Source organism: Pelophylax lessonae, assembly GCF_965119305.1.
Source record: "Pelophylax lessonae genome assembly, chromosome: 9".
NCBI classification, from domain to species: Eukaryota; Metazoa; Chordata; class Amphibia; order Anura; family Ranidae; genus Pelophylax; species Pelophylax lessonae.
In genome coordinates, this window is record NC_138776.1 from 56,754,365 (window position 1) to 56,774,755 (window position 20,391).

A 20,391-nucleotide genomic window follows, 5' to 3' on the forward strand; every position below is an offset into this window, starting at 1 on the left:
CCCCCTGGACCACAGCAGGACACATGCCCTCAACATGGGGGGGTTTTGTTGCTTTGGGCCAGGGGGCCTCTGCACCGCACACCCAAAAGCACCTTACTCCCATGTAGAGGAGGACAAGAGCCTCATCCCCACAACCCTGTCTGGTGGTTTTGGGGGGTCATGCGGCCAGGGGGTTCCTAGGACTTTGGAAGCAACCTTTAACAAAGGGTGGCCCCCAGATCCCAGACCCCAATCACTATGTGAATGGGTATGGGGTACATAGTACCCCTACACATTAACCACATAAATGGAAGTGTATGTGAATAACGACAGGAGACGTTTATGAAATGTTCTTAAATATCTTCATCCGGTCTTCTCCACTCTGCTCTTTGGATCTTCTCCTCTCCACTCTTCTGCTGTCCAATCTTCTGCTCTTATGTTGTCTGCTCTTTTGCCCTAGGCTCTTCTTCTTCCTCCTGTCCTCCTCCAATGCTGTTGCCGTGCATTCTGCCCGTCTCTGGTCTCTGCATCTTAATATATATACATTACAACCATGCCCTCACAATGACGTCATCATGCGTTCACACCCCTAATGAATATATAGTAAGCTCAGGAGACCGGCAGAATCATCAGCAACAGCATCGGAGGAGGACAGGAGGAAGAAGAAGAGCCTAGGGCAAAAGAGCATAAGAACAGGGTAGGTATTAACTCGAGAGGAATTTAAGATTACCTGGACACCAAATGTTTCTCTATTATTATGACCTCATGTAGGTGATTCACATTGACTCATTTTTTTTTAATTTTTACAGACCATGTTTTACATAGTTGCACATTAGCCAAATTGACCCGTGAGGCTCTCCAATGCTGCGCAGACCTGGAACAAATAAAGGAGACTGCAACGGCATTACAAATCAAAATGCGCAATTTTGTGGACATGATTGGCAAATTTTAAGCCACAATTTTACTAGGTTTTTAATGTTTGTATTGGGATGTTCCTGATGTTACAATTTTTTTAGAATGTTTTAGGGCATTTTAATTACACTCAGATGTTAAAGAGTGTACCCAAGTTTGGGAAAAGCACTTTACAACACCCTAACCCTAACCCTAACCCTAACCCTAACCCTAACCCTGTGAATGTTTGATACTAAAACGTTTTTACATTCAACAATGTGTGTTCAATTCTTTATTAGACTTTAGTTGGGGGGTCGAGGTCTAAAGCTGTGTAAAGAAGCACTAAATGTATGATGGCTGTCCTATTCCCATATTTACATGTTAATGAAAGCATTTTGGTCACTGCCATATGCGAGTTGCTGGAGGTGTCAATGAAATGTTAAAGATACCCCCAGTTTTAACGCATATCACAGTGCGATCTGACATTTCACACAGGATCGGATCACACAAGTTTGAACGATTGTGCGATCCTATCCTGATGCGGCTGAATAAATGCATCATGTGCGACTTTTGTGCGAGTGCAGTGCGAATTGAGCCATACAAACTGTATAGCTGATTTTCGCATGAACATCTGATCGCATGTAATAAAGGAGCAGTGCGCTACGATATTACATGCCATCAGATGTGCAGTGTGAATTGAGACATACACTTTGTATGGCTACATTCGCACTGAACACGCATACAAGTCGCACATGACCCTTTATTTCTGATGTATCTGGATTGGATCGCACAGTGCTTAACACTTGTGGAATACAATCCTGTGGAAAAAGTAAGTGGCGGGTCACCCTTATGCAATGCTGGAAGGCTGCAAAGTCGCAGACTTCCCGCATCGCATAAGTGTGACTCAACACTCAAGGTACTAGCAGTCCTAGGATTCAATATGGCATTGATATTGCCAGTAGCAATCAGTGTAGGGAGATCAGTGTAATCTATAGTGTATTGCTTGTTCGTTGCTCTAGTTCACTTTCCATTACCTATATATATAACACTTTGAGATGAACAATGATCAAGTTTCACATAACACTGACATATCCTAACATTGGTGGGCAGTGAGAAGGATGTCATAAATGAACACAACATAACAGGTGTAGGTACTTTGTTAATACCCTAATGTATTATATGAAATATATAGTATGGGCAACTTCTGGACAATGAACACCAATGTAAGGTGACATTAGATGAACCTTGGGTGTGACCTAGTTCTCAATGTGACAGGGTTTGTGTACATTTTGTGGGGTGCAGAAGGCCCTTGTATTTACACCACTGGCTAAAAAATAACACATGGCCATCATCACTTTGGATCAGCTGGTGAGAGACTACAGTCAAGAAACACACTGATGAATGTATTAACCCTTCCAAAGTCACACATATATAACACATGATTAACCCAAATAATTGTGTTTGGCATATGTGCCCAAATGATTATAATCCACAATACAGAATCATTGCAATTTTTGTTTAATGTGTTGAAAAATAATATATCTCTGACATTTATCTTGTGTGTCCAATCTTTAACAAGATTAATGGGTGTGTGACAGTGATTGCTGCCAGGACACAGCTCCTCTCCCCACGAAATAGTCCAGATATTCCTGGCGGATCTGACGGGCCCTGTGTGATGCCAATGCTGACCGTCCAACTTCCATTGACGTCATGGACTCCACTTGGTTAGAAGGTTGGGCCTCTCCACTTGTACCTGGCATAGCAGGGTCAGTATCCAGTTGCTGCAATACATAATTTTGTGCATTCCTGCGTAGGAAGTTGTGCAAAATGCAGCAACACAAGACCACATTATCCACTTTGTACAGTGCCAGGTTTATGGACGTCAGGAATATCCGGAACCGGTTGGCCATTATCCCGAAGGCATTCTCCACAACTCTGCGAGCTCTGGACAACCGGTAGTTGTAAATCCTTTGGTCTGGGGTGAGGTTCCTCTGAGGGTAGGGCTTCATGAGATGCTCCCCAAGCGCAAAAGCCTCATCTGCGATAAACACAAAGCTCATACCCTCAACAGTTTGCTCCCTGGATGGCAGGTTCAGAGTGCCGTTCTTTAGACGACGAGCGAACTCCGTCTGATCAATAACTCCCCCATCCGAATTGCGGCCATTTTTGCCAATATCCAAAAAAATAAACTCATAGTTTGCATTAACTATGGCTAGCATGACTATACTAAAAAAACCTTTATAATTATAATAAAATGTGCCGGAATTCGGAGGGGGGACAATGCGGACGTGCTTCCCATCAATAGCACCCCCACAATTGGGAAAATTCCACTTCTCCAGAAATTGATCAGAAATCTCCAGCCATTGCTCTGCGTTTGAAGGAAACTGTGGGGAAAAAATAAAAAAAAAAAAAAAAAAAATAAAATTAGTGCTTGAGCACATCACATTATTAATTACACACACAGTTGTCTGTTAAATGCTTATGCAACTTGCTAAAAAAATATACAACAGGAAGGCAAAGGTTTGGATATGGGGATGTAACATCTACATACATTTCTTTTCAACCTCCTATTGTTCTTATATTGTAAAGGGCCATACACACTAGAAGATTCTCTGAAGACTTTTTCGTGCAGATTTAACTTTTCTATGTAGTGCAAGGGCCTACCAGATTGCATAGGATTTGAAAGTGTTTGTTGGACCTCATATTATTTGGTTTTGGTAAATCGGAAGGATAAATTGTTCTGACAATCTTCTAGTGTGTATGGCCCATTATACTCACCAGCTAGAGCTGAGATTTACAAACTACGGCCCTCCAGCTGTTGCAGAACTACACATCCCATGAGGCCTTGTAATTCTCTCACATTCACAGACATGACTAGGCATGATGGAAATTGAAGTTCGTGAACAACTGGTGGGCCATAGTTTGAAGACCTCTGAACTTGAGCTTTGGTATATGCTGACTTTGAGATTTAGCATGTGGGTGGGGGGATGGGTAAGTAAAACTGGGCATTTATACATCAATTAGGGCTTGTGGTCAGTGAAGGTTTTAACATCATTACATAAACATACAGAATCATAGGTGGGAATGGATGGACTGATGTATTTTAGATAAATCATTAACTAGGTACTAAAACATTGGCCAAGGAATAATTGTTTGAGGGAAAGCAATAAAATGACCCAAATTCAAAATACTGTTAACAGGCAATGCGTTTAGGGACACATAGGAGAGAATGGTGGGGTGGTTAGTGGGTAATTTTACAAATGGTTAAAGATAATCTACATCTTTACTACTATGTGCATGCGGACAGAGGGTAGTTTACAAATAATGGCCTGTGTCAATTGCTGTACATCCAAAAACATCATAATTCAGGTGAAACTAGTAATACATGTAATGTAATGTAAAAAATCAAACATACCTTGATATAGTCCTTCTGCAAGACCTTGATGATGGCAGAGCAGGTCTCAGGGATGATGACTCCAAGAGCTTGGGGGGAGATGCCTGTGGTGAACTTCAGATCCTGCAGGCTTCTCCCTGTTGCAAGATACCTCAACGTCGCAATTAACCTTTGCTCAGGAGTAATTGCAAGCCGCATACAAGTATCCTGCTTCAGAATATAGGGGGACACCAGGGCAAGAAGACGGTAAAAGATGGGATCCGTCATCCTCAAATAATTCCTGAAGTCATCAGGATTATTTTCCTGGAGCTCCCTCAGCAAGGACATATGAGAAAATTGATCACGGTTAAGCAACCAATTTTTCGTCCAGGAGGTCCGCTTCTTCTTCCTATTGCTCGTACGTCGTCTCAGAGCCAAAACTCCAACACTAACGACAGCAACGGACGAATTCACGGTCGCCATAATAAATTCTCGAACGATGTCTCGGAAAATAGCGAAATGTCGTCAACCAAACAAATGCTACCGAAATCAGCGCGAGATGCCCAGAAGGGTCACGGCCAAACACTCACTTCCTCTTTTGTAGCGGCGAACGTGCGTGGAACGTAGTGACGTCATTTTCTGTCGGAAGACAAATGTCCTGGGCAAGTTTGGAGCACTTTTCAACAGACAAACAACAAACACACCAGCCGCGAACATTTGTAGGACGTTCCGTCGGCCGACGATCGGTACGTGTGTACGGGGCTTTAGTCTCTGTCAGGCAGTGAACGGTCAGGAGTCTCAGGACAGGATAGGACACCACACAGCAGACCTTACAGCTGCCACTGGTACCAAAAAGGGACATCCAAACTGTTACAAGGGGAGACAGGGTGTAGCTGATATTGCTCTGCCTCTCACTTTCTCAAAGTAGAGCTATGGACAAAACTTTTTTTTCCATTTTGGATAGAGTAAAGGAGGGTTATAACCCCTGTCAGATTTTCTTTTGCCATCTATGTCCCATTGCAGAGATTTCACTTCACTTCCTGCCCCATAGCCAAACAGGAAGTGGGAGGAAATCCTTGAAAATGATGGGAATTATTTAGGGACCCAAAGGCCACCAGAACTAGTGTCCCCATTGAAAGATTTACATGCTATTACTTTTTTGGGGACAACCCAAAATGTATGATTTTCATTTACTTTCACTTTTAATGATAACAGTATACAGGACAAATTGAGAGGGTTAATCTCCCTAATGGGGGCACAGACAGCAATACAATCTGACAGGTGTTCTAACCCTTTTCCACTCTATTCAAAACTAAAAAAAAAAAAAGCCCTGCCAAAAAGTAGTCAATGCCTTTTGGGGGTTCTCCCTTTTTTTGTTTTTAATGTTGCTCTGCAGGGTAACCTTGCATGCTCACTCCCACCCAGGATTACAGCTGAATGTCCCTACACTATGTGCATCCCCAAAAACAGAAAAACCCCGAAATCTACGACGGAAAGCCACTCCCTTCTTCCCACCCCACAAACATTGAGAGTTTATTACTTTTTTTAACAGATCAAAATGGGGCAAATAAAAAAAGTAAATTTTTAAGTCCAGTTCACACCAGTGGACGCGCAATATAATGAGCATTGGCAGGCATGCCGATGTGTGTTGTGCATGTGTGCTGTATTGTTACAACACATCGCAGCTTTGTAACTTCATTTAACTCTATGGACTACATGTTGCGATGCACTGATGTGAGTTGTAATGTATTGTTGTGCACTATGCTCTGGGCTTTTTTTCAGCAGGAACATGGGGGAATGCAGCTCTGATACCGCTAATACTGAATGTATGTAATAGCAAGGGTGGTGCGTGTACTGGGGGAGAGGGTGTCTATTGTTGCTGGCTTCTAGGGGATCTATTGTGACTGTGGGGGATTATTGTTGTGGGGTGCTATATTGTTGCTGGAGGGATCTATTGTCACTGGTGGGGTATCTATTGTTGCAGGGGAGGGTCTTATGTTGCTGGGGGGAGTCAATTGTTGCTGAGAGGGATCTACTGTGGAGGGAGGGATCTAAAGTACTGCCACTGTCTGCTGGAAAATCTTTTGTCACGTGGGGGGGGGGTCTGATGTTGCAGGGTGCTCTGTTGTTGCTGGGGAAGTCTATTGTTGCTGGTGGGCGATCTATCGTTCCTGGGGAGGGATATATGTTGCCTTAGGTGGAGTCAATTGTTTCTGAGAGGTATCTACTGTGGAGGGAGAGGGTCTTTTTTTCTAGGGAGGTCTGTTGTTGCTGGCTCCAGGGGATCTACAGTATTTTACTGCCTTTCTTGTTATAATAACAAATAGCACCACATAATGATACTTGGTTCTATATTCTCTAAAAGGGACAGTACTGGAAGGTGGATAGGGTTGGAACCAATGGACGGTGCTTGGAGGCTGGTGGCAGATAGAAGAGGTAATTCAGGAGGCCGGAGTGGCCGCAGGTTTTCTCTGAGAAAAGAAGCCCTGACTATGTTCCATCTTTTAAAACATTCACGCACATATTTGTATGGTGTGAACAGGGCCATAGAGAGTAGTTGTTTTCTTAATGTCTTTGCATTGAGCCTGCAATGATCGACGCAGCTCAAAGCACCTGGTGTGAACGAGCCCTTAAGGTCTACATACACCTAAATTATTTCCAAAAAAAGGTTTGAGTATTGTGGTAGTTGAGAAATTGCTGTTCAAAAACCGACACATGTTCTCAATCTCTAAGACTGTACACTTGTGTGGAAGGGTCCTAACTGGGTTATGCTAACTGGGTTGATTGTGTATCCTACAGAGGGATAATAAAACCGGACACGTCATACACAAACTTTATTGATGCGGAGATTTACGTTGGAAAAATTACCAAAGTGACTTTTGTCTGGTATAATGGCCTTTCGAAATATTTACAAGTAGGAGCCTCAGTTGTGACGGTGCAATCTGGAAAAGATGGAGCAATGTGAGTATTTCCCCTTGGAGTCAATTTTTTAAAATTTTCCGCAAGTTGTTAACTGATATATCAGTCTATCAGTCGCTGTTATACCAGGAAGTCATAGAGCCAGGGGCCATATTCTGTGTACACTCCAGTGTTCAGCTTATATGTTATATATTTGTGGATACAAATATAATACAATATATATACTGGATATATTGTATATATATACAATATTTCACAAAAGTGAATACACCCCTCACATTTTTGTAAATATTTTATTGTATCTTTTCATGTGACAACACTGAAAAAATAACACTTTGCTAAAATGTAAAGTAGTGAGTGCACAGCTTGTATAACAGTGTAAATTTTCTGTCCCCTCAAAATAACTCAACACGCAGCCATTAATGTCTAAACCGCTGGCAACAAAAGTGAGTACAACCCTAAATGAAAATGTCCAAATTGGGCCCAAAGTGTCAATATTTTGTGTGGCCACCATTATTTTCCAGCACTGCCTTAACCCTCTTGGGCATGGAGTCCACCAGAGCTTCACAGGTTGCCACTGCAGTCCTCTTCCACTCCTCTATGGCTGTTAGAGATCTTGCGCTCCTCCACCTTCTGTTTGAGGATGCCCCACAGATGCTCAATAGGGTTTAGGTGTGGAGACATGCTTGGCCAGTTCATCACCTTTACCCTCAGCTTCTTTAGGTCATCTTGGAGGTGTGGTTGGGGCCGTTATCATGTTGGAATACTGTCTAAGCCCAGTCCCTGAAGGGAGGGAATCATGCTCTGCTTTAGTATGTCACAGTACATGTTGGCATTCATGGTTCCCTCAATGAACTGTAGCTCCCCAGTGCTGACAGCACTCATGCAGCCCCAGGCCATGACACTGCCACCACCATGCTTGACTATAGGCAAGACGCACATGTCTATGTACTCCTCACCTGGTTGCAACTACACACGCTTGACACCATCTGAATCAAAGAAGTTTATCTTGGTCTCATTAGACTTTAGAAGAGGCTTCCTTCTGGGACGACAACCATGCAGACCAATTTGATGCAGTGTGCAGCCTATTGTCTGAGCACTGACAGGCTAAACATGCTACAGCTCACTTTCAGGGTCTTGGCAATCTTCTTAAAGCCTAGGCCATCTTTATGTAGAGCAACAATTCTTTTTTTCAGATCCTCAGAGAGTTCTTTGCCATGAGATGCCATATTGAACTTCCAGTGACCATGAAAAGAGAGCAAGAACGATAACACCAAATGTAACGCACATGTTCCCCTTTCACACCTGGGACCTTGTAACACTAACAAGTCACATGACACGGGAAGGGAAAATGGCTAATTGGGCCCAATGTGGACATTTTAACTTGGGGGTGCACTCACTTTTGTTGCCAGCATTTTTGACATTAATGGCTGTGTGTTGAGTTTTTTTGAGGGGACAGCAAATTTACACTGTTATAGAAGCTGTACACTCAATACTGTACATTGTAGCAAAGTGTCATTTCTTCAGTGTTGTCACATAAAAAGATATAATAAAATATTTACAAAAATGTGAGGGGTGTACTCACTTTTGTGAGATACTGTGTGTGTGTATATATATATATATATATATATATATATATATATATATATAAAAATATATATATGTACAGTGGCGTTGCTTGGGGTGGCTGCCAGGAAAGTCGCCCTGGGCGCAATATCTAGAGGGGCGCAGAAAAGTCCTAACTCTTGAGTGTGCCACTGTCTGCACTCCACCTCTGCTGCTGTCCTTGATCTGTGCTAGCACTGCCTGAGCCTCCCCAGCTGTCTGGGCTCAGGGATAGGCGACCTCTGTTATTGGCTGAACTGTGTCATGTGCGGGTGCGGCAGTGGACAGAGCTGGCTTTGGTGGGTGATCGCAGCCGGTGAAGCTGCTTGCTCCTGCCTTGCTTTCTGGGTTTCACTGCTGCCTGGGCATCAGGCTCCACATCTCATGCACCACACTCAGCATAGGAGACAAGAAGAGCCTACCAGGTGAGAGGTGCAATGCTGTGTCAGGGCCAGGCTGGCTGGAGACAAGCAGGCTCAGCAGGGAATGGGACTTCCTGGGGGAGGGGGGGTGATATATCTTCCCACAATATTATTTCAGTGGCTGGACGCTGATCCTCCTCCTTCTCCTACAGTTCTGCAGACTGCTTTTTTTACTAGATTCCTGAGTCCATATGGCCCACATAAACATTAACAACTAGCAGTCAGCAGAATTGTTTAATCCGCTTTTCGTGTCATGATGTCAGGGTTGTTGACAAAGGACAAACACGATGCACTCATGCCCAACTCTTAGTTTTCCTTTGAAGAAAGAATAGGAGGAGGACCAGCCACTGAAGTAAGAGTAAGGTGGGTCAGTGTCTGAAGTAAGCCCTCCACTGGCCATGTTTAAAGAGGGGGAACACAGGCATGCATAAAGGTAGGTGCCATCTCATGGCACCTACTTTGAGTGTGAGCCCAGTCAGGAGGAAGAGATGGTTAATTATGAAGGGCTTGACCAAGGCTAAAGGCATAGACCAGAACAGTGATGAGCAGGGGTAGAACAAGGAGGAATTTATACAGCAACTGGTCAAAGACCCTCTGCCTCCTTGGCATTCTTTAGTAACTTCGTTTTTGACAAAATCACGGTCATCTAAAACATTTGTGCTTAGCACTTTAAAACAGGCAGGAATGTTAATCCCTTTGCACTGTTGACTCTGGACCCATTAAGGGGTTTCGGATGCCAGGGTTTATGATCATGTGACCACCGTGATTGGCTGTCACAGCGGTTACATGATCGGAAATCTCCTGATCACTGCTTGCGGTGACTGTGTCAGGAACGTGCAGGGTGCACGCACTCGGCAAAACTGTGTTTACATTCTGGTACGCAAATATGCAGCCTCTTGTCATGAAGTCTCACCCACTGAGAGGCCGCATACTTGCGTACTGTCGCCACCAAGGAGTTAACAAGTCGTCTCCCCAGTGCATGAGTAACAATATGAAGATCCATCACTCAGCTCGAGGGAAGGCCAAGTTGGCTGAGAGGACAGGGCCGCTGACTAACCCTGCTCCCTCTCCAGCCACTATAGCTGTATCTTGCTCTTCTACCTTCCTTCCTGTTCCTGCTACACACATAACTTTACTGCATCTACTTAGAGATAGGAAACTTTGTCTTGGGGGTTTAGAAGGATCTTAGAGTGGAAAGCAGAGGCTGGAAGAGGAGACATCACCCTCCCCACCACTTACTTACACTCCAAAATCTCTTGTATTGGTGTTCCCTGCCGACCTTCCATCTCGCAGGTTTTAGAGTCAAAGAAGCTCATCCCTGGCTCCTTCAGTGCCTCATCAGTAACATTGCATCACCTCTAGTGCTGCAATTGTTGACCTAAAAGTTAGTGGACACAGTTTCAGCCTGCTTCCATCACCATGTGGCCTTTACTGTCCACGAGTTAGGAGGTGCAAACTACTTGCTTTGGCCCAGGCACTGACAACCCACGCTACACCACTGTATATATACCAGTATATATTATTATACTGAATTCATATATACTGCCTGGCCAAAAAAAAAAAAGTCGCCACCTGGAATTAACTAAGCAACTAACTAAACTAAGCATGCAGTAACTATCCTATTGTATAATTACTGCATGTGCCCAAAGAATGAGGTCAGCTGACTACCTGAATATGCTGAATAACCAGATTATTTCATCAATGGATTTTTTCTTCCCTGATGGCATAGGCATATTCCAAGATGACAATGCTGGGATTGATTTGGCTCAAATTGTGAAAGAGTGGTTCAGGGAGCATGAGACATCATTTTCACACATGGATTGGCCACCACAGAGTCCAGAACTTAACCCCATTGAGAATTTTCTTATATCATCAATACAAGATCTTGGTGAAAATTAATGCAACACTGGACCAAAATAAATCTTGTGACATAGCAAAAGCTTATTGAAACAATGCCGTATAGGGATGAATGAGTGGCCCTGATTATGACAGATGTCCCCTCCCACTTCTGTTCCGGTCATCTTAGGCGATCGGAAACTGAAGTTCTCCTCCCCCATTCACAGAGCATAGCGCTGCTTGCGCATGCGTAGAGGGCACCCAGCTGTGACAGCTTACGGCTTCAGTAAAGATGCTGGTGCCGCCGAGGGAGGCCACAGGGTGAAAACCGATGGGGTGAGTGCACTGCTGGATTGTGGGACAGGCGAGTGGCTGTTTATTAAAAGTCAGCAGCTACAGTTTTTGTAGCTGCTGACTTTTAATAAACACAAAAATAATTGGAACTCCAAGCTTTGACAATAAAACTTGGAAGCTGATTGGTTATTAGATCCCCCAACTGTGCTATGGAAGCCATTTGTGTGAGTTCATGCACAGATGTATATTGAAATCGACCCAAGTCGCCAAAAGTAGTGCGGTGCGATGCCGCAAAGTCGGCATCGCACCGATTCGGATTTGCATTGTCAAATCGCCTTGATGTGAATGGGAGCTGAAAGTGGAAGTTAGCCCCTGTTCACTTTGGGGTGATTTGACATGTGATTGAGCCTATTGCCGACAACAGGCACTGTCCGAATTGGTGCGACTTTGCAGCACCGCACCTATTTCCAAAAGTACTTCCTTTGGCTTCTTCTGGGGCGATTTCAATAGACCTCTGTACATGAACCCACACAGATGTCTTTTAAATTGCCCCTAAACTTGCACAATTTCAAACCTGCCTCCAATGTGAATGAGGGCTAAAGGCAAAACCTAACTAACTAACTAATCTACTCTCATGGACACTCTAAGCCTAATCTATCTAGCCCTGTAAAGAAATTAAATGGCTATACTTACCTGTTCTGCAGTTGCTCCCGCCAGCTTCAGTGTGTAGGAGAGGCAGCTGACAACGGAAGCTCCATAGTAAGTCTATGGGTGATGTCAGATATTTCCCAGCCGTTGTCGGCTTTTCCTGCACTCAGAGGGTGCCCCTGGAGACCGGAGAGGCTTCAAAATAGATAAATATAGCAATCTTTTCTTTGGAGGGCTAGATAGATAAGGCTTAGAATAAGGGTTGGAGTAGGTTTAGAATTTTGCCTATATTTCAACTTTATTGGCTTCTTAGCATAAACTATACTTTTTAATACCACAGAACAAAGTTAGTGGATGAATGTAATGACAATACAAATTACGAATATCAATATGTTCTTTATGTTCTTTACGTTCAGATACTCTTTCTGTGACAGTGCCTTAATGAAGGCAGAAGCCCCACGTGTCCTCAGTCTGTGCAAACCGTTGAAGTCGCATTATATTTGACCCAACCAGAAGATGGTGCTTTTCTACTGGTTTATCCCATGAATAACTGAACACAAGATGTGTAAATCATTTTATTCCCTAATGTATTGGATCGGCTGTGAAGAAGTTTATATGTACTCAATACAAGGTGTACTAGGTACAATAGTTTACTGTGTTAACAGCATGATAACTCTAAATGTATAATAATTGGAAACAACCTTCAATTTTCCTTTAATTACTGATGTATCTGATGTATGCACTTTCCAGGGTTAATTATATAATTTAAACCCCAAAACCTGTGTCAGTAAGGGGTAAACTGGCAATCTCTTTAAGGTCACACAAAGCTGTAAATCTTTGATGTTAATATTCTAAAAAATGTTCTCCTTGAAAAGGTGTTAAAATAAAAATTGTTGCCCCCCATGCAAATGTCACCACCATGGGCTTCATATTTTGCTGTCCTTCCAGTAATATGAGGGAGACCAGCCCAAACAAAAGCAGATTATAGTATGGGGCACTGGGGATGCCATGGGTTCATTTACAAGAGTTTACAACCCAGCAGGATTATGAATGAAAGTAAATATATAAAGGCACAAATGATAGGATTCCTTTTAGCATTTGCAAGAGATTTTAATTTAGGGCTAATTCAAAATTTTAAAAAATGCATTTAATTCATTTATTAAACCACAACTGTTCTTCAGGTGGAACTTCAGGAAAAGAAATGTCTTTCTTTTTTCCATTTTTTGACTCTGATATGTAAGAAAAAATAAATAAAACCTAACCTCTGGTTTAGTGCCTGAAGTCCTCTTCAGAGCTGACCGATCCTTTGTCATTCTGCCTGTTTCCTGTGAGATTACCCTGACCCTGACGTGTGCATGTTCCCCCTAGGAGACGCATTATCATGAAGTCTGAGTGCAAAGTATTCCAGGTCTGAGCGGCCCTTATATAACATTGCATGAATGCCACTTAGTCCTGGAAGAATGCCCTCCCGCTGTCGCCAGAAGAAGAAGAGGAGCGCCTGTGATCTGACTAGCTCAAAAACTGCAGGTAATGGGTATGTATTGGGTGTATTTTTTATAAAACAAATACCAGGGGTGCTTTTAGGGGTTGGGGGGTGGCATTTGAACAGTCCTGGAGTTCCACTTTAATCAAAGTTTGCATAACAAACAACAAACAGGGTAATCCACCTTCATTCCATCACTGCAGGCTCCTGCCACCACCACCAATAGCACCCTCCAAAGTTTTATACTGTCCATGCTCTTGCTCACCACGTTACATACAATATAAAATATGTAACGCTATCCCCATAGGAGCCACTGATTTAACTGGTTATTCCTCAGAGCAGTGCAGAGTGCACCATTCACACAATGAAGCAACAGTTCATTCACTCTGGCTTCATTAAACACTCTAGGGCAGTGATGGCGAATCTTGTCACCCCAGATGTTTTGGAACCACATTTCCTATGATGCTCAACTACACTGCAGAGTGCATGAGCATCATGGTGTAGCCAGGAGCGGACTACCATTATCTGGCACTGCAGACTTACTCTCTCCTCTCTCAGACTGTCTCTATACTCCCCTAGGGTTGGCCTCAGATTTCATGCATCATACTCCTGAGACTAGAAGAAAGGCATTGTGGGAACTGTAGTCTTCTACAAGGACATTACTGCACTGCTGAACTGTTTAAGAACTATACTTGCCAGCAGGCCATGGGCTCCAGGAGAGAATTGTGGGAGAGACTATAAAGGGATCTGCTGAACAGGCCCATGCTCTCTTGCTTCCTGGAATCCATCGTGTGTGCATCAGTCTGCCGCAGAGGGAGCAGACTGCGGCCCACTGCACACCCCCCAGCTGTCTGCAGACTCAGCCCAGGTGGGATGGATAACCATCACTGCATCGCAGACATCCCTTCAGCATCGCTGATCGAGTAGAGTCAGCGGGACTCAATGAAACAGCAGAGCGCAGCCATCTTTGTGTCTCACAGCATTGAGAGTTGCCGCTGCCTGTGCTTCCAGAACTCATAACATCAGGATTGGTGAGAGAGCACCTGCTCAGAGCACAGGTACCAGTTGCTACAGTTTCTCTTAAACACTGAACACAGACACTCTACATCTGGATCAGTTAGTGGATCGTTAATAATCAGATTCAGCTTTCCTGCATTGCCTGTTTCACACTGTGCTACAATGGGGAATCATTTGTTCTTTTAGCTCCAACTGCCAGTGAAGATCTTAGCAAGGCCTTGCATACTGAACATTGCTATATCATTGCTCTTAAAAAGGACACATTACTGGTATCTAGATTACCTCATCTCTCATTAGGATACAGGTATTATAGGCTGGCCTGGGGTTCCCCTTTAGTCAAAGCATTTCTCATAGCAATGTATAGCTTTCTGAGAGATTCGTTCACTTACCGTAATATACTGTGTACATTTGGTGTATTTACTTGTTATTATAACTTGTTATTCACCGTTCTTTAGTGTTATTTCAACTGAGCCCTGGCTGTTTACCCAGGGCCTAGTTGATTAACACTCTTTTCAAGTTTTTTTCTTGAGTAAAGTCAAGCTAAAACCTATCCGCATTGTGTATTTTAAAGTATGCACAAATTGTCTGAACCTAGAGTTTCAGGAGGGCTGGACGGTTTACAATGTCAGAGGGGCACAGAAGAACATACAATTGCAAGCAACCCCCAAGGAGGCATTGCTACAATGGGAAATGTAGTTTCAAAACATCTGGGGTGCCAAGGTTTGCCATCACTGCTCTAGGGGATGTCTTTTTATGATGTATTGCTTGTAGAACTTCTAACAGGCAAGGGGTTAGGGTAGTGTGACATACTCCAAAAAATGCTGACTTGTAATAGGAGGACGTGCTTCACTAGGTGAAATTTCTCTGAACAGTCTTTAAAGCGGAGTTCCGGCCTATTTTGCAACTTTAGTGATTCCTGGAGTGCTCGCTATGCTGATCAACAATTGGGCATTTTCAAATTTTTTTCGGGGATCCCTTACCTTATTTTCAGGGCATTTGTAGTTCCTCCTTCTCCCCCCTCTGTGGCCACGACCACCGACATCACTTCCGCCTTTGCATTGCATCCTGGGAGCTGTTTGTCATCACTCCCAGGAGGTCGGAATCAGGAAGAACTCCCAGAACAGTCCCTGGAATCAGGAAGAAGGACACAGCAGATTACACTGCGGCTTCAGATGCCCACGGCTAAGATGGCCACGCCCAGACAGCGTTTTTAAAAGTAAGATTTTGACTAAAATCCAATACTGTACACCTTGTAAGAATGAGAATAGTGGTTCTGTAAAGGGCGATGGATTAGTATTAGAGGGGTATTTTTAGTTAAAAAAGGTATTTGAGGCCGGAACTCTGCTTTAAGCCAGAAAACAAAGGAGAAGGCCAGAACTGAGATCTTGTACCGCTGGCACCCTAAGGGTAGAACAGCACAACGTCACTTGAATCCTGAGCACACGTCAGCACACACAATGTCCCAGGGCAGCTACACACCTTCCAGCCTTCACCACGCACTCTTTACTGAGTTCTCATGACCACATCCTTAGGTGAAACTGCTTAGTTAGCACCAAATGTAATTAGAAATAGTCCCTCCATCTCTGCCATAGCTGGGACCTCAATCAACATCAGCAAACTCCAGCAGAACTGCTTCAAAGGGGCAGCAGCCACTGAGACTGAGAACTTCTCAAGCAAGACAAGAACAATGCTGCTCCAGGCCTCAAGCTATTTATGTTCTCCCCAGCTACCTTCTGAGCTCTTTTTTAGCATTTTTTAGGGAGTCCACACAAGTCTGAACTGTGGTTTTAAATGCTTGCCAGCCCACTTTTAATAAACAAATGAAAGTAAATAGTCCATGAGCAGTTGCCCACATTGGGGATTTTCACCAACAAAACAAGTAATGAAAAATAAAAGGTGCTAAGGGCTGTGCAGAGCTGCACATTAAGCCAACTAGTCTTCTACAAGACCTGGACACAGGATCAGAGATTTCTTCCCTCCGAAAGCACTTAAAAATCTCAAAACTATGGAGCCCAATTTGAAAATACCAAAATCCGGAGAAAGCTGTAAAAAAACGTTATTCGCTCTTAATCGATACTCTGGAGTACGACACTTTGAATATATGGCAAGGCCTCACACTGTCACTATATTTATATATACAGGTACATATCATAAAATTAGAATATCATTAAAAAGGTAATTTATTTCAGTAATTCAATTGAAAAAGTGAAACTCATATATTTATATAGATGTGTTACACACAGTGATATATTTAAAGCAATTTTTTTTTCTTTTAATTTGGATGATTATGGCTTACAGCTAGTGAAAACCCAAAATTCAGTAACTCAGAAAATTCGAATATTACATAAGACCAATTAAAAAAATGATTTTAATATAGAAATGTTGGCTTACTGAAAAGTATGTCCATGTACAGTATAGTATGCATTCGATACTTAGTCGGATGTTGGCGTTAAATCCTGCATAATATTAATAATGATAACCGAGAAAGGCATATTTGTTGGCTACAGTGAATCTCAAAGATTATTTGCATTGCATTTAAATCTAACAAGTTGAAGTTAAGCAAAAGTGTAATTATTAAAGAAACATCTATGGGTCAAAAGCTTATTGAAGTGACACAGTCAGCACTCTCTGAACAACAAACTAAGCAAGAAGCCTCAGCAGTACTGTAGGAAAAGGAACACAACATAGAACTGGCATCAATGACTTTGAAAAGGAAGAAGTTGAAACATTGTAAAAGATTCAGTAAAGCCATTCCAGCTAGGGGTGTTGCCATGTATAGTTTGCACAGTGCTGCAGTCTATTAATGTGAAAAAAATGTGGATTGAAGCTGAAGATGAAGAGACAACATTTCTTAACCAGCTCATAAGCAAAGGAATGGGATTTTCTGTTAAACTCAACAGTAGTGATTAGCTTGGGTTTGATCCAAATCCAGAAGGAAGTTGTCAGTTCCGGGTCAATCAGCTGCGGGCAAGTGATTTTCCACTGCATATACACAAAGATGCGGGGATGCTTGTTGCATCATTGACCTTATAGGGCCATGTGACCCCAGGGCCTGTTGTACTAGGCCCAGTCCCCATCAGCTAAACAGGGGGGCCTAGGGCAGCTTTATTGTTCATTTCTGCCTAAATGAAAAAAAATGGATTTTATTAGACCACACCCTCACTCCTACTTGCTTACCAGGGCTTAAATTACATTTCCCTGGGCCCATCAGGTTAACAGAGGGGCCCAGAAGGTGGGAGCAGAGGAGGGACTTTTCTTTTCCATTTTTCAGTGATGTCATAAGCATCCATGCCCTTTATGCAGCTGCAAAATACCAAGAAAAAAAAACCCCAGGGGACTGTAAAGGCACGCTCATGTATATAGGTAAAAAGGCAAATGCAATACCTTTATTAAAAACTTGATAAAAGACTAAAGGTCAATCAAATTTTCATATAGTTTCACAAATAATGGCATTAAGGTACAACATAATACATAACACAATCAGGGATTGAACCGCCAACAACCATTCAGCTTGGTTAGTCTGGGTATGATCATCAGGCTAATCAAGACCCGACGCGTTTTGGAAAAAAAATCCTTCATCAGGGAAAGAAAGAGGTGTACCAGATCTATAATAAAATCAAAGTGATGAGTATAATATATGTATTATGAAAAACGTGTATTACAGAATGTTAAAATAGTCAGCTGGTCCGTCCACAATTATACTCACATTGTATATATATGAGCAAAATATACAAATAAAACCACATGTTGGTCAAATTGGCTAATGTTTACTGGTCCAGCAGGCGGTTTACAAAGAAGGACAAACCACAGGTCACTGTGCACATACAGGAGCCATCTGGAATGTACCGAGAACTCATAGTGACAGTGTTCTAAAGTGGATGCGACAAAAAATGAGTTCTAGTGAAAACCCTGTACTGCCAAATATTTAAAGCCCATAAATATACAGTATAAGCATAAGGCCAAAACAAGGGAATGGGGAGAAAGTTCTTTCTTGGTGTATCTCAGACAGGAAGGGTATCCCCGATTGCACTTTGTTGTACCTTTCTCTAACATTTACCACCTTCATGATGTCGTCATGGAGGAGTGGAAAAGGACTCCAGTGCAACCTGTAAAGCTCTGGTGAACTCCATGCCCAAGAGGGTTAAGGCAGTGCTGGAAAATAATGGTGGCCACACAAAATATGGACACTTTGGGCCCAATTTGGGCATTTTCACTATGGCTGTGTGTTGAGTTATTTTGAAGGAGCAGCAAATTTAAAGTGTTTTACAAGCTGTACATTCACTACTTTACATTGTAGCAAAGCAAATTTTGTCACATGAACAAATATAATAAAATATTTACAAAAATGTGAGGGGTGTACTCCCTTTATTGAGATACTGTACATGATCTTGCATTTAAAGTCCCCTGGGGTTTCTTCTTGGTGTAGCACTGTCCCCGTAGGGCTTGCTTTGTGATGACGTGCCTTCTCTGATTACCTGCAGACAGTCACACATTCATCCTTACTCCCAATTACTCCTTACTCAAAACAGTCCAGGGGTTTTTGTTTTTGGTATTTATTGTGGAACTTGGATGGGAGAAGGGAATTATGGGATACTCCAACTTGAACTATTTACATTTGATAATAACAACTCTCACTTGGCCTCACCAGGTTACTTGTGGAAGCAGTCACACTGCTTTAACCATACTGCCACATGTATGGAAAGGGTTAAGTCTCCTTGCTCTCTCTCCAGCAACAGACGTGATGAACTACATTATCTTCAGGATACTCTCTAGCATCCCCTTTACTGACACCCGTCCACTGACTCTTCTAGCTGAAGGGATGACCCCCCTCAGGACAAGCCCCTTCACACAGATCTGTACTTACTGTATGCAGAATCAGAACCTTCCAGTGTCTCCCTTCCAGTCAGCTCTGCAAGACCTGCGGGTTCAGTTCCACTCTAACTCTTTAGGCCCTCAGATCAAACACCTGAGGCCACATGGCAACTTCTACAGAGGAGGAGGCAGCCGCCCCCTCCCTCCGGGACTCTGCTCTACAACTGAAAGACCCCAAGCACATGTACCCTTGGCATTTAAAAAGTATCCCAGCATGCACCGAGGAACATTCCTCTGCCAATCACCAGGGCTGTAGTAAATGCCTGTACACTCATTTGTCAGGATTTCTCCGACTGTCCAATATGCCCCCCAATTGGACCAGTGTGAAACACTTCAGACAAACTGAACTTCACCTGAGCACCATGAGCAGGCCTCACTAGCAGATCCTGCTCTCTGGTAGGCAGAGAACAATATAGATTTACCTGGCAATCTGTCTGGTAAGCAGAAAAGATCCAAAACTACACGCTCTCTCTAGCACCTACCTAGGAGGGTGCTGTAACGGACAGTTTCAGCAGACAAGGGGTTAAAATCCGTTTAGGCGATATGCCCCTTTCTGAGAGACAGGCACAGCTACTGCAGAACACCAAACTCCCGAACTGGATACAAAATAGCACTCCAACCTGGAACCTCACGAATTGCTGCTAGCAGACGAACAGGAAAAGCATACATCAGCTTACACTCCTAGCAATCAGTCTCCAACAGCATACAGTGAATCCCCCCAATAACGAGACAAAGCTCCGAGTTGAGGGTAAAACAGGAACAACAGCACACTTTTATACAGAATTTGGAACATCCTTCCCCCAACAACCGCTTTCCCATTGGTCAATTGCACAGTACCTGCAGTTCCCAATAAGGTCATCTCCAGCCATGCAAATGAGGGCTTGAAAATGGGTCAGCAGTGATTGGTCAGATATTTGACCAGAAGGACTGCCATGCAAATGAGGACTTGAAAATTAGTCAGAAGTGATTGGTGAGATAGCTTGGCCATGTGCAAGGAGACAGAAGCCCCCAGGGGGTAATCAATGTACACAATAGCCAGACACAGAACAATG

The 20,391-nt window shown here is 43.1% G+C and overlaps 1 protein-coding gene across 1 annotated transcript in view; it reads left to right on the plus strand.

Moving 5' to 3' along the window:
- Nucleotides 1–12,703, plus strand: part of LOC309563780 (pancreatic lipase-related protein 2-like) — a 49,597-nt gene extending 36,894 nt beyond the window's left edge. Inside the window, exons 5-6 of the mRNA XM_082268384.1 lie at nucleotides 7,043–7,204; nucleotides 12,384–12,703. Coding sequence (XP_082124510.1) covers nucleotides 7,043–7,204; nucleotides 12,384–12,471 — 250 coding nt within the window. The 3' untranslated portion in view covers nucleotides 12,472–12,703. The remainder of the gene's footprint in view (nucleotides 1–7,042; nucleotides 7,205–12,383) is intronic.
- Nucleotides 12,704–20,391: the final 7,688 nt, after the last annotated feature.